Here is a 12,266-nt window from a genome sequence, read left to right on the forward strand (position 1 = left end):
GTGATTTAGAGCATTGTTTCATGTAACTATTGATACCTTTATTTCTTCTTCTAAAAACTGTCCATTCATATCCTTTGACCATTTATAATTTGGGGAATGACTCATAAATTTGACTCAGTTCTCTATATATTTGAGAAATGAGACCTATGTCAAAGGTACTTGTTGTTGTAAAATCTACCCCCCAACTTACCTGTTTTTCTTTGATTTTGACTGCATTAGTTTTGTTCAAAACCTTTTTTAATTTCATGTAATCAAAATTATTCATTTTATTTCCTGTGATCCTCTCTATTGCTTGTTTGGTCATAAACTCTTCCCTTATCCATAGATCTGATAAATTTTTCCATGCTCCCCTAATTTACTTGTGGTATCACCCTTTATGTCTAAATTATTTATCCATTTTGACCTTTCTTGGTTTATAATATGAGGTATTGATCTATGCCTCATTTTTGCCAAACTGCTTTCCAATTTTCCTAGTAATTTTTTGTTAAGTGGCAAGTCCTTGTCCCACAAAGCTTGGATCTTTGAGTTTATCAAACACTAGATTACTGTGGTCATTCACTACTGTGTATTATGTACCTATCCTACCCCAATGCCTTTTTCTTAACCAGCACTAGATTGTTTTGATGATTACATCTTTGTAATATAATTTGAAATCTGGTACTGCTAGGCTACTTTTCTTCACTTTTTGTCTCCATTTATCCCCTTGATAGCCTTAACCTTTTGTTCTTCTAGATGGATTTTGTTATTTTTTCTACCTCTAAAATAATTCTTTGGTAGTTTGATTTGCATAATATCAAATAAGTAAATTAATTGGGTAGAATTGTCATTTTTATTTTATTGTCTTATTCTACCCATGAGCAATTAATATTTCTCCAGTTTTTTATATCTGTCTTTATTCTTACTATGATTTACTTCCCCTACCTTTCCCAGGTCCCCCACCGCCACCACCATGGACTCTGCAATCCAATGACATTATCTTCCTTGCTGTTCCTTGCCCAGGATATTCCATGCATTTTTACTAACTATCCTCCATGCTTGGAACCCTTGCACTTCTCTCCCTCCTGCCTTTCTAGACTTTTCCTCAAGTCTTGGTTAAAGACCCACTTTCTTCCAGAAACCTTTCTCAATCTCCCTTAGTACTAATGCCTTCCCTCTTAGATTATCTCCAATTTATCCTGTGTATATATATATATATATATATATATATATATATATATATATATATATATATATATATATATATATAGTTTATATGTAGTTATTTGAATGCAATCTCCTCCCCTCCTTATAAAATGGTGAGCTCCTGGAGATCAAGAATTATTTGTTTTGGGTGTTTTTTGTTTGTTTGTTTGTTTTTGTAGTTCTTTATCTCTTCAGCGGCAAGTATCAGGCGCTTAATAAATGCCTATTGCTTGAGTAGAGGTGGTGCCAGAGACAATAACTTTCTCTCTAGAAACTGCCTTCTCTTATGGATGTACAAGCACAACTGTTGTAGCTTGTGTAGGCCCTTGGTAAAAGCATATTTATTGTTGCAGAACGTGCCAACAGAAGTATTCACCAACTGAAATGTGCCCTCCAAGAAAGTGATATACTTGGGGAAGATGAATTTGAACATGGAGAGTCCTGTAGTGAAGCTGGGAGTGAGGAAAGTGGGACCACTTGGCAAGAGCTACATCATAGCCAAGCAGGTATATGTTTGGTGTTTAAATTTTATTCTTGAATTTAAGGGATTATGATGCTATAGTGACTGAGATCAGCTGTTATTCTTGGGTAGAGCTAATAAGTTGTTTTTTTTTCTCTTTAGTTAACCAACTTAAAGCCTTGTTAACTCAGCAGAGTGGCAAGGAAAGTGAAGTCTCTTCACCAAGAAAGAAGATATCACCTTCGGTTTGTATTCCTTTTGAAGACTTGATAAAATAGGTAGATTCTTTTTTTTAACTTAGAATTGTATTTTAAAATCATTGTCAGTAACCTAGGTTGATTGACAACTCTGAGCCTAACATTCTGACACAAATTCCACAATGACTTGTATTTTTAAAAGTCACTCTTCACGTCTTCCAATATAATTGACTGCAACCTCTATCTGTTTGCTATAAAGGGGAGACTTTCAGTGCTTTGACCTCCTGTGGTCTTGCCTGTTAGAATTCTTATGAGAAGAATGCGAGCAAGAAGGAGAGGCTATAATTCAACTCTAGGTAGCCTGTGTCCCAGAACCCCAGCTTTCAGTTCAGTCTTTGGGTGCCCTTTAGTCTCTCTTTGGTAAGGGTTCTCCTGACCCCTTGGAAACCTCAGGGTATAATTTCTATCTAGATTTCTACAGAAAGATGAGGTCCACGTTTTTGACATCTGACTAATCCAAATCTGTGAGCTCCCTTTTAAAGGCTAACTGCAAGCATTTACCTAGAATTTATGTGAATTATTATTCACTCATCCCCAAATACCATCAATCTATCATTCATCCCTAATGTGGTGGCTTTTATCTTTGTCAAAAATTACCCAAGGCAAATGAAGAACCAGTTCCATCCAAGAAATCTGATCACAGTCTCACAGATGTATCAATGGAGCTGTTCAATCTTATATAGGGCGATGATGACTTCAGAGTCAAAACACCCTCCTCTTGGCCTTTTACTTTTCGTTTTTCTTCTTTTTTAATCTAAAAAAAACTACCACATAAATTTTTAGTTTGATTACTAGGTAAAATTAAATTGAAGGTTGTACAGAACTTACTGCTGAGATTGTTCATTTCCTATCTTTTAAAAAAATGTTTTCAAATTGCCTACCAATGTATTTTAATTCTTGTCAATAAGCAGAGGTATACAGAGGAAAGAACATGAAATGGAAGTAGGAGGGCCTTCTGAAGCTTGAGTCCTGAATCCAACATTTACTTGCTATTTAACTTTATGTACATCACTCTTCATGTCGTAGGGCCTCTATTTCATCATCTGAAAATGGTGATGATTACTGCCATGCCTTTCTTATAGAGCTGTTTTAAGGATTGAATAATTGATGTGAAAGCACTTTAGGAAGGCAGGGCATTCTATATAAATGTAAAATATTCCATTGGGTCATATTTTAGAATACCTTTTTGCCACAACGTGTCAAACATTTTGATTCCTTGAATTATCATTCTGGGACCCAGTGACATGTCAATTTCTTTTTTTTAAGGGATGAAAGGTTTATGATAGACACCTATAGTAACATTTCATTCTAACTTTACAATTCTATATTTAACATCTAGTTTAGAGATTTGTGTTTCATTGATGAGATTATTGATAAAGTATTCTCATATAAATATAACTGCATAATAATTTAAGAAAATAATTTAAATAAAATGTTTTTACCATTCAAGCAGTGTATTACTTTCACTAAGTATTTGGCTGTGAAGTACCTTCTGCAATATATTTAAGCACATGATAGGTGAACTTTTTAATCTTATGAATCAATGTGTTATTACTCCATTTCCTGAAATAACTAAATATATCTGCTAGCATTTTTCCAAAATAAATTTTGAAAACTGATGTTATGTAGAGTCATAAGTTACTCCCAAAAAGAAAGCATAATAATTTTGATAATACATTATGGATTTATGCATAAATGAATAATAATTTTGATAATACATTATGGACTCATGCATAAATAAGAAGACAGGGTATTTGGAATCAGACGTTGACAATTGAAATGTAATGATTACATGTTTTGACATCTAAAACACATAGAAGTAATGAGATAAACTGAGGAACATTGCTTTTCTCCTCTAAGTTACCATTAAAAAATTGAAATATTCCCAAGATAGCTGGTATTTCAGGGACCATAAAGATTTTTTCATGTGACCTTAGCAATATACACTTAAAATTATAATTTTTTCCATTGACTTAGACTGTATATATCCACTAACAGTGGTTTTCCCTAAATTATTAATAGAGCATAGAGCTTCCTCAGACCTTAGAGATCATCTCTCTTATGATTCTATTTTATAGATGAAAAGTTGATGACTTTGCCAAGGTTCCTTAGAGAGCAGAAAAAAGAATTCAATTCCTTGTCCTCTGACTACAGCTCAATAAAACAAGTGTTCAGTACTTAAGAGGTGTCAGGCGTGTGCTGAGTTCTGGGGACACAAAAGAAAAAGACCAAACAGCGCATTTCTTTAACAACCTCACATGCTACTGTGGAAGAGTGTACACAGCTCCTTTCCATTGGTTTGGGATTATAGTGCTTAGATGCCATGTGAAAGTCACTACAAATATTTATGTTGGTCACCAATTCTCAGAGACACCAGAGAAGAGAGTTGTGGCCACTTCCATGGTGTGCAGTCTCTACTTCCAAGGTAGAGATCTCTGGTGCCTAGAAATAGGAGGCAGCACAGATAAATGCCATTGACTCCTCTTTTTCTGATCCCTACTAACACTAATTAGTCAAATATCAGGCAGATTTAGATGTGGTATGCATACAATTAGAGTGCTAGAGGCTTAACAATTCAGTAATATGGCTTCTGAAATAACAGTTTAATGACATTGGCTAGTGGGCTCTGCCACTTGTTTAAAGAGAACATTGTTCTAGGAAGCCATGGGAATACATTCTTCTAGAAAAATATGCTCCTTGAGGAAGGGGGCTATTTAATTTTTATCTTTGTATCAATATTGTTTAACACAGTGACTCATAGTAATAGAGCTTACTACATGTTAACTCAAACTGAAATTTTGTTATTAGAGGATAAGTTTGTCCTGTCATCTTAGTTCTGTAGTAATTACCAGGAGAAAGGTTGTACCCACAGTGTTTGAAGAATATTGATAACATTCATATGCTAGTCTACCATTTTTATAGCACTTGTTCAAACAATATTATAGCTGCTTTAACTTTATGGCTATATCCCCTAGTTTTATCCATTCACAGGGTTTTTACAATATATAGAAATCACACACAAAAATTATACAGTCATTATTTTTGTCCAGGGTATACTGAGTGCTTGTACCATATGTATGAGAAGAGTGGTAGCTAATATTCTACTCAATCCAAATATAGCTAACCTATGTAATTTTCACCTTAGAAAACATCAAAAAATGAGAATAACAGTTTGTCTGCCCTGTTTGATCTTGTTCCCATCTTTAATGATCAATCCCAATACATTCATCATTTAGAGGCAGAAGTGAAGTTTTGTAAGGTAAGTTTGGGATTTGTTTATTTTTTAGACTTTTAAAACCTAATAAAGTCAAGTTGATTTTTTAAAAAATTTGCAATATGTGCTCATATCAAATTTTCATTGAATTTATTATCTTCTCCCTAAAACTTGTCCTAGCCTCTAACTTCTTTCTTTATTGATGACACCATTTTTTTTCTTTCAATCATATAAATGTTTAGCCTTCTCTTTGATCCTTTCCTCTCCCTTCCCTAGAGCTGTGGTGTTATGGGCTTGTGACATTGTTTTTGATTAGCACTACCATAGCCCATCATTTACCAAGCCCTGTCATTTCTGGTTCTGCACAATTTCATCTGTTCCTTCCTTGCTATCCCACAGCCGCTACCTTAGTTAGTCCCTCATTACTTCTTACTAGGACCATTGCAATTGCCTCTTCTTTGTAGAAGTTACTCCTTCTAACAAAAGGAGAAAAAATGTATTGATATGAAGTAACAGGAAATTGAGCAGAGTGGGACTAGCTCAGAAAACAAGAAATAGCCATTTGAATGCTGTGGTATGAAGTCACAAAGGTGATATTTGTTAAATGCTAATCACAAAATTTGAATTGGAATGAAACTGCTATGGCCACCTGGTCCATTGTGTTCTTGAACCCATACATAGGGAGGTTCTTTAACATCTTTTAGAGAATATCCAGCCTATACTAAAGATCTCCCATAATGAGGAACCCATCATATTTCTCAAGCAGTCCATCTGACTTTGAAACAATTTTAATTGTTAGCAAACTTTTCCCTAAAGTGAGCCTAAGTCTACCTTTTTGTGATTTTACTCATTGCTCTTAGTTTTTCCCTCAGGGTTAAATCCTTCTTGCATGTGACACCCTTCAGATATTTGAAGACATTTATCTATAATGTCTTCCTCTAAATATTTCATTTTCTTTATCTTCAGTCTCCACCAGAAACCATCTTCAGTTTCTTCAGCTGACACTCACACGGCCTGCCTGGAGCCCGCTTGCCTTCCCATACACCTTTCTTTGGATGCACACTAGTTTGTCAGTATGCTTCCTAAAATGAGAGCACCTAGAAGTGTAGACAGTGCTCTAGTTAATTCTTACCAGGGCAAGGTAGATATATCAAGTCTCTCTCTTGGGACACCATACCTCTCATTTAGCCTAAGATTTCATCCATATACTAATGAAATCACAGGTCCAGATTTCCTTCTTTTGCTCTCCCCTTCTCTGTCTCTCCGTCATCTTCTCTACCTCCTCTCCCCACTCTTTCCCCTCTTCATATACGTGTACGTATATGTGTGTATATATATATATGGGGGGAAGTGCTGTAATGTTATGCTATTGGCTCACATGGGACTTGTAGAAAACTAATATCCAAAGATTTGGGGGGGCATGAAGGGGTAGATGGGGCAGAGAATATTGTTTAATCTCTTTTCCCATCCTATATACTAAAAACAGAAAAATTTCTAGCATAAACTTTAAGTTCCTTAGTGTGCCCTTGAGTGTTTCTCTGCAAAATCATTTGAAAGAGCATGGAAATATTTCCTAACTCCCACTCTTAGACTATATACTAAGTCCTTTGAGCCTTTCTCAGGTCCTTTGATAATGAAGAGTAACCATCAACTCTGGATCAGGATTCATTCCATGCTGTATAATTTATAGAAACAAATAACTCTGATAACATTTTAACTTCTCTTAAGTATTTATCATATTCTAATTTGTACCATTTCTTTTTGTTTTATCATGCTATTGACTATAACAATGTGTTTAGAACAGAGAACATTCATTTTTCCTTTTTTCTCTTGAACCTAACAGTGTACTCTGTAGTAAGCAAACATTTACTGAATAAACTAGCAATTCTAAATTGTATTATTCTGAAGTTTGCTATGTCTTATCCTGTAATACAAAGAAAACATTACACTTTTGTGTGTGCTCCCTTTAACAAATCTCCATTGAATCTTCTCCATCTGTTTTTGTGTGTGTACCTGTTCCACTCTTCCATACCTTCAGTCTCCCTGATGGGATGATGGGATCTGGCCCCTGAACTTTCCCATACATTTCAGCAACCCAGTCCCTGGTGTTTCCCAGGAGGCATCATCAGGTCTATCCCAGCCCAGCTAGATACTCAATAGTCCTTTCACTGTGACTCCCTGACCCAGCTGAGACCACATAACTCCTTTCACTGTTTGCATCAGGGCCCCCTAGGCTATTTACCTCTCCTTAATCCCATCTAAATCTTCTCACATCATTTTTTTATATAAAAGTGTCATTCTCATCCCCATCAAACTGCAGATTTGTTAGAAATCTGCCTGCCATACTGGTGTTACAATAAACCTCCAAACCTTGACTGAAATAAGTGGTTGACACTTGAGTGGTTGAATTCTTTCCAGGCAGACCCTTCCCCCCTCCCAGCCCTGTACCCTTATTAAGACGTTCCCAGCATCCCAAACTGTAACATCTCACTTTTTTTTGGTTGATTTTTTAACAAGTTGAAATCAGTCAGTTGTAACTTTTTAATATGCCTTTTTTTCCCAGAAAATTAAACCTTCTTTCATTTTGCTAATCTAATACCTGTTCTTTAGTAGGATAGGATTGAGGAATAGTCAAGCCCACAAGTAACTAAGGAAAGAATACCCCCAACCTCAACAATATTTGCTGTGTCAAGTCTTTAACTGAGTTATAATGATTATGTAAATGATAAACACTTAGGAGATTGGAGTAGTTCTTTACATTGTTTTAAGCACCCTGGTATTCTTCTAAGAAAAGCAGTCTGTTAAGCATATGTATGTTTTTGTTGCTTTCTGTAGGAAGAACTATCTGGAATGAAGGGAAGAATACAGGTAGTTGTGCTTGAAAATGAAAAGCTTCAGGAAGAGTTGAAATCCAGATCAGCAGAGCAGAAAGTTGAGCATATCTTTATGGATTCCTCTGTGAGTATTTTTTTTTAATGTAAAGGGGTAACCAAGAAGGGACATGGATAGTGTTTCCCAGTTAAGCAGTAGAACCATTGCTTGGAAGTTTGGCTCTATCTAGTTGATTAAACCCTGGCATTAATTGGGGATAGTTTAATTGGGTCAGGTTACTATAGATCTTTGCTGCACTGGGACTGAGCTTATACATGGGGGCAGAAGAATCTCCCAGAAATTCAGAGAGATCTAGATAGAACTGAGCACAGACCAGCTACAAGAGACCTGCATACTTTGGTCTTTGATGCGAGGTGCAGACTGTGCATCAACACTGCTTCTCACTGATTGTTCCCCCCCTTAGCCTGAGAGATAACAGTTTTGAGAGGTAGTGGAATAGCAGCCAAATAGTTCCTAGCATTGGGAATCACATGGTCCCAAGAGAGAAAGAAACAACATGGCTTGTGGATATCCACAAGTGAAATAGTGGCAAGAGCTGGAGAGAAGACAATACTGATATATCTCTGGAACTGGAGGATCAGTGACTGGGCCAAAATGTGGGGGAGCAAACCAGGCCCTTATCTACTACTGAGTTATTTGGATTTTGCAGAAGTAATGGGAAAGGAACTGCCTCTCTAACAACCCCAAGTGCCACGTTACTTTTGGAGGAGCCACACACACATAAGCATACTGCTGTAGGCTGTATGGATCTTCAGGGGAACTGGAGGAGGGTCACTGGAAGGGTTAAGAATTGACTCTTGAGCAGCACCACTTGTTTCCTTTCCATAAGAAAGCTGAGCCCCAAGAGCTTCTACCTGCCTTGCTGCCAGTTAGGGGAAAGAGAATTAATCTTGAGGAGAGCCAGTCTTCTGCCTTTGTGGAGAAGTAGAACGGAAGTAAGAGAAAGGTCAAAAGAGAATGAGACTCCAGGAGATCTGTGACTTAATAACCTGGGCTGCTAATGCTAATCAAATTGGTTCCTGTGCTTCCAGTTATGTCCCTTCTCACTAGATTGTAGGACCCTTCTCTTGAGATAAGCATCTTACTTCCTGCATTTCAATCTTTGCTATATATGAAGGTCATGAGATGATAAATTTAAAAATGGAAAGGACCATTTAGAAGGAGTTGAAAGGCCAGGCATAGCCTGACATAGACCCTAGATTTGGGAAACAGATTTCAGAATTTTCAGAAGAAGGATAGGAAGCTTCCCATGCACTGAAATTCTACAGGAGAAATCACCATAGGAAGAATGGGAAACTCAAGAAAGACATTCTACTGACACAGAGGTAGACAATTCTGCCAGGCCTAGAGGCCTGTGTGGGCTACCCGAGTCTTTCTTACCTCACCTCCGAGGTCTTCGGCTGGCCACGCCGGATGCACATATGAGAGAAAGGACGTTCCAGAGTCGAACAAGGGTTGAGCTTTATTACAGGGTCTAGTTACAAGTGCAGGGAGGTCTTCCTTAGGAGGAAGAGGGGGAGATTTCCTAAGGAGGCTAAGCTTAAGGGATTGGAAGTAGAAGTACAAGCGGGGGAGAGAGGAAAGAAGAAAACGGAGCCTACTGTCCTCTTGGCTCCTCACGTGCTAAGAGAGCTTTCAGGCTTCCTCAATCCTACTTAACCTTCCAGCAGCATAGTTTGCATCTAAATACCGTGCTGTTAGATAACAATAGTGTGCCCAGATCCGGGACGACCTCGAGGGCAGGGAGACTCCACCCATCACGTATCTCCCGGGGAGAGGCGGAAATACCCGAGCTAGCCGAGCTAGCTCAGTCTGACCTTCTCGAATCCCCGCTGTTCATGGAGGGCCTCGTAAGACTCTAAGATTTAGAAGTCCCACTTTTACCCGCCCGAGACCGTCCACACGGAATTGAGCTTCCAATCCCAACACAATTCCAATAAAGGAGAAAAATGAGAATTGTTTGAAGAAACCAATGTGGATGTACAGAGAACTCACCAACCAGCTTAGATTTTTATAACATATGTACAGAAGATGCAACTTAGGGCAGGTAACAAAATGGAAACATGAGTAAGACATTCTTATGTGAATGCTCTAAAACTGGTATCAGGAATTGTGGTTGTGTTGTTCGTCCCTCATTTTCAAAGAGGACCATGACGTTGTTCAATTTACGGGCTTCAGAGTGCACTGAGTCTAAAGTTTTAGGGAAAGAAGGAAGGAAGGAAGGAAGGAAGGAAGGAAGGAAGGAAGGAAGGAAGGAAGGAAGGAAGGAAGGAAGGAAGGAAGGGAGGAAGGGAGGAAGGGAGGGAGGAAGGGAAGAAGGAAGGGAGGGAGGGAGGGAAGGAGGAAGGGAGGAAGGAAGGAAGGGAGGGAGGGAGGGAGGAAGGGAGGAAGGGAGGGAGGAAGGGAGGAAGGAAGGAAGGAAGGAAGGGAGGGAGGGAGGGAGGGAAAGGAAAGGAAGGAAGGAAGGAAGGAAGGAAGGGAGGGAGGGAAAGGAAAGGAAGGAAAGAAAAGAAGGAAAGAAAGAAATCTGGCCAGTAAATCCCAAGTTAACTGGGCAGTTTGTGACCATCAAAATTTACCTTCTTTTGGAGAGGAGAAGAAAGGGGAGAGGGAGAGGCTGACAGAGAGGATGAGCTGCGTTACCCAGTTAGCTGGGTCCCCATTCAGGCAGCTCAGTCTATTGACAGGTTATGTTCCTGCTTCGTTTTCGAAGAGGACCATGACATCGGAGAAATGATGTCATGACTTGCATTTGACTTTGATTTGAGTGAGGGAGGGCTGTGCAAGGTCACCAGCCTCACTTTCTCTTCCTGAGCCATCCGGATCCAGTGATCCAGTGTCATATTCATCAGCATGAGTGGAGACAACCCGCAATGCAATGGGAGACCTTGGCCTTTTAGGCTAAGGCCTTTTCAGGTACTCACTTAAAGTGAGGTAATGCCCATTCAGTGAACAGGCCTCTTTAAAAAGTAGTCAGGAATACTAAAACTGAGAATGAGTTGAGGCTGATGAGGGCAGGTAAAGACAACGAATAATGTTGTTCTGACTGTATTGGTAGGAAGAGGATATTTAAAGAGGATAGGATCCCTGCTGGAGGTGAGTGGAGATGTAGGCAACTGAGAACGCCACCCAGCTCTTACTTTGCTTCTGCTTCCTGTGCCAAGGACAGTGAATTCAATTACAGTGGAAATGATAGAACAAAAATTGCGAACTAGGAGTTTATGCACAAAATAAGTTAGAATACAAATTGTCCTTGATGAATTCAAATCACCTGGCTTAGATGAACTAGATCCTTGGGATACTGAAAGAATTGGCAGATGTAATTATTATCCATTCTTTGTGATATTTAAAAGATCATGTAAGATGAAAGGGGTACTGCAGTGTTAGAGAAGGGGGAATGTTGTTCTGATGTTCAAAAAAGGGAAGAAAGAAGACTACAAACTATAGGCCAGTTAGCTTGACTGATTCCTGGGAAAACTTTAGAATGGCCCATTAAAAATATTGCTAATGAATAACTATCATAGTAGTGCCACTATGGCTTCATCAAGGGTTAGTCATGTCAAAGAAACCTTTTTCTTTTTTGAACAGGATCTGGGATTTTATTGGTCTAGTGAATTCTAGGAAGTAAATACCCTGTACCAGTACAGGTTAACACTTTCTTTATGACCTATAGGTTTGGAGATTGTCTGGGTCACTGAGCTAGCAAGTGACTTTTGCAGGTCATACAACCACCATGGTCAGAGACAACACTTGAACCACCTAGGTGTTCCTGACTTTGAGGCCATCTTGCATGCTCTCTCTCTCTCTCTCTCTCTCTCTCTCTCTCTCTCTCTCTCTCTCTCTCTCTCTTTTTCTCACCCCCTTCTCTCCCTTCTTCATAGATTTTACCAAAACATTTGATAAAATATCCCATACTACTCTTGTAACGAAGATGGAGATGCGAACTACGCAGTAATATAATTAAATTGACTTAGGTTTCTTGAACAGCCAGGCACAGTTAATGATTATTAATCATTAACTTCTCAGGAGTTAGGTCTACCATGGACTATCCCCAGGATCTGTATTTGATCCTGCACTGTTTAATATTTATTTTAATAATATGTTTAGTGTTATTTGTTATGCTTAATATTATTTATTAAATATTTATTTTAATATGTTTAATATTTTACTTTTTAGTGGATAAAGGTATAGATGGAATGCTTGTAAGACTTGCAGACACAAAACTGAAAGTAACTGCTGACAGGATACAAAAAGATCTTGA

At 38.3% G+C, this 12,266-nt stretch overlaps 1 protein-coding gene across 9 annotated transcripts in view; it reads left to right on the forward strand.

The window, feature by feature from the left end:
- Nucleotides 1-12,266, forward strand: part of SDCCAG8 (SHH signaling and ciliogenesis regulator SDCCAG8) — a 289,079-nt gene that overhangs the window by 23,955 nt on the left and 252,858 nt on the right. For 8 of the 9 annotated variants that reach the window (XR_011975441.1, XM_072647603.1, XM_072647606.1 and 5 more), the window contains exons 2-5: nt 1,536-1,688; nt 1,805-1,887; nt 5,045-5,158; nt 7,949-8,071. Coding sequence is in view for 8 of the 9 variants with exons in the window: in XM_072647603.1 (XP_072503704.1) it covers nt 1,536-1,688; nt 1,805-1,887; nt 5,045-5,158; nt 7,949-8,071 (473 nt within the window). In the remaining variant the exon portion in view is untranslated. The remainder of the gene's footprint in view (nt 1-1,535; nt 1,689-1,804; nt 1,888-5,044; nt 5,159-7,948; nt 8,072-12,266) is intronic. The other variant, XM_072647604.1, reaches the window with a different exon arrangement.

Source organism: Notamacropus eugenii, chromosome 2, assembly GCF_028372415.1.
Source record: "Notamacropus eugenii isolate mMacEug1 chromosome 2, mMacEug1.pri_v2, whole genome shotgun sequence".
In the NCBI taxonomy this organism is placed as follows: Eukaryota; Metazoa; Chordata; class Mammalia; order Diprotodontia; family Macropodidae; genus Notamacropus; species Notamacropus eugenii.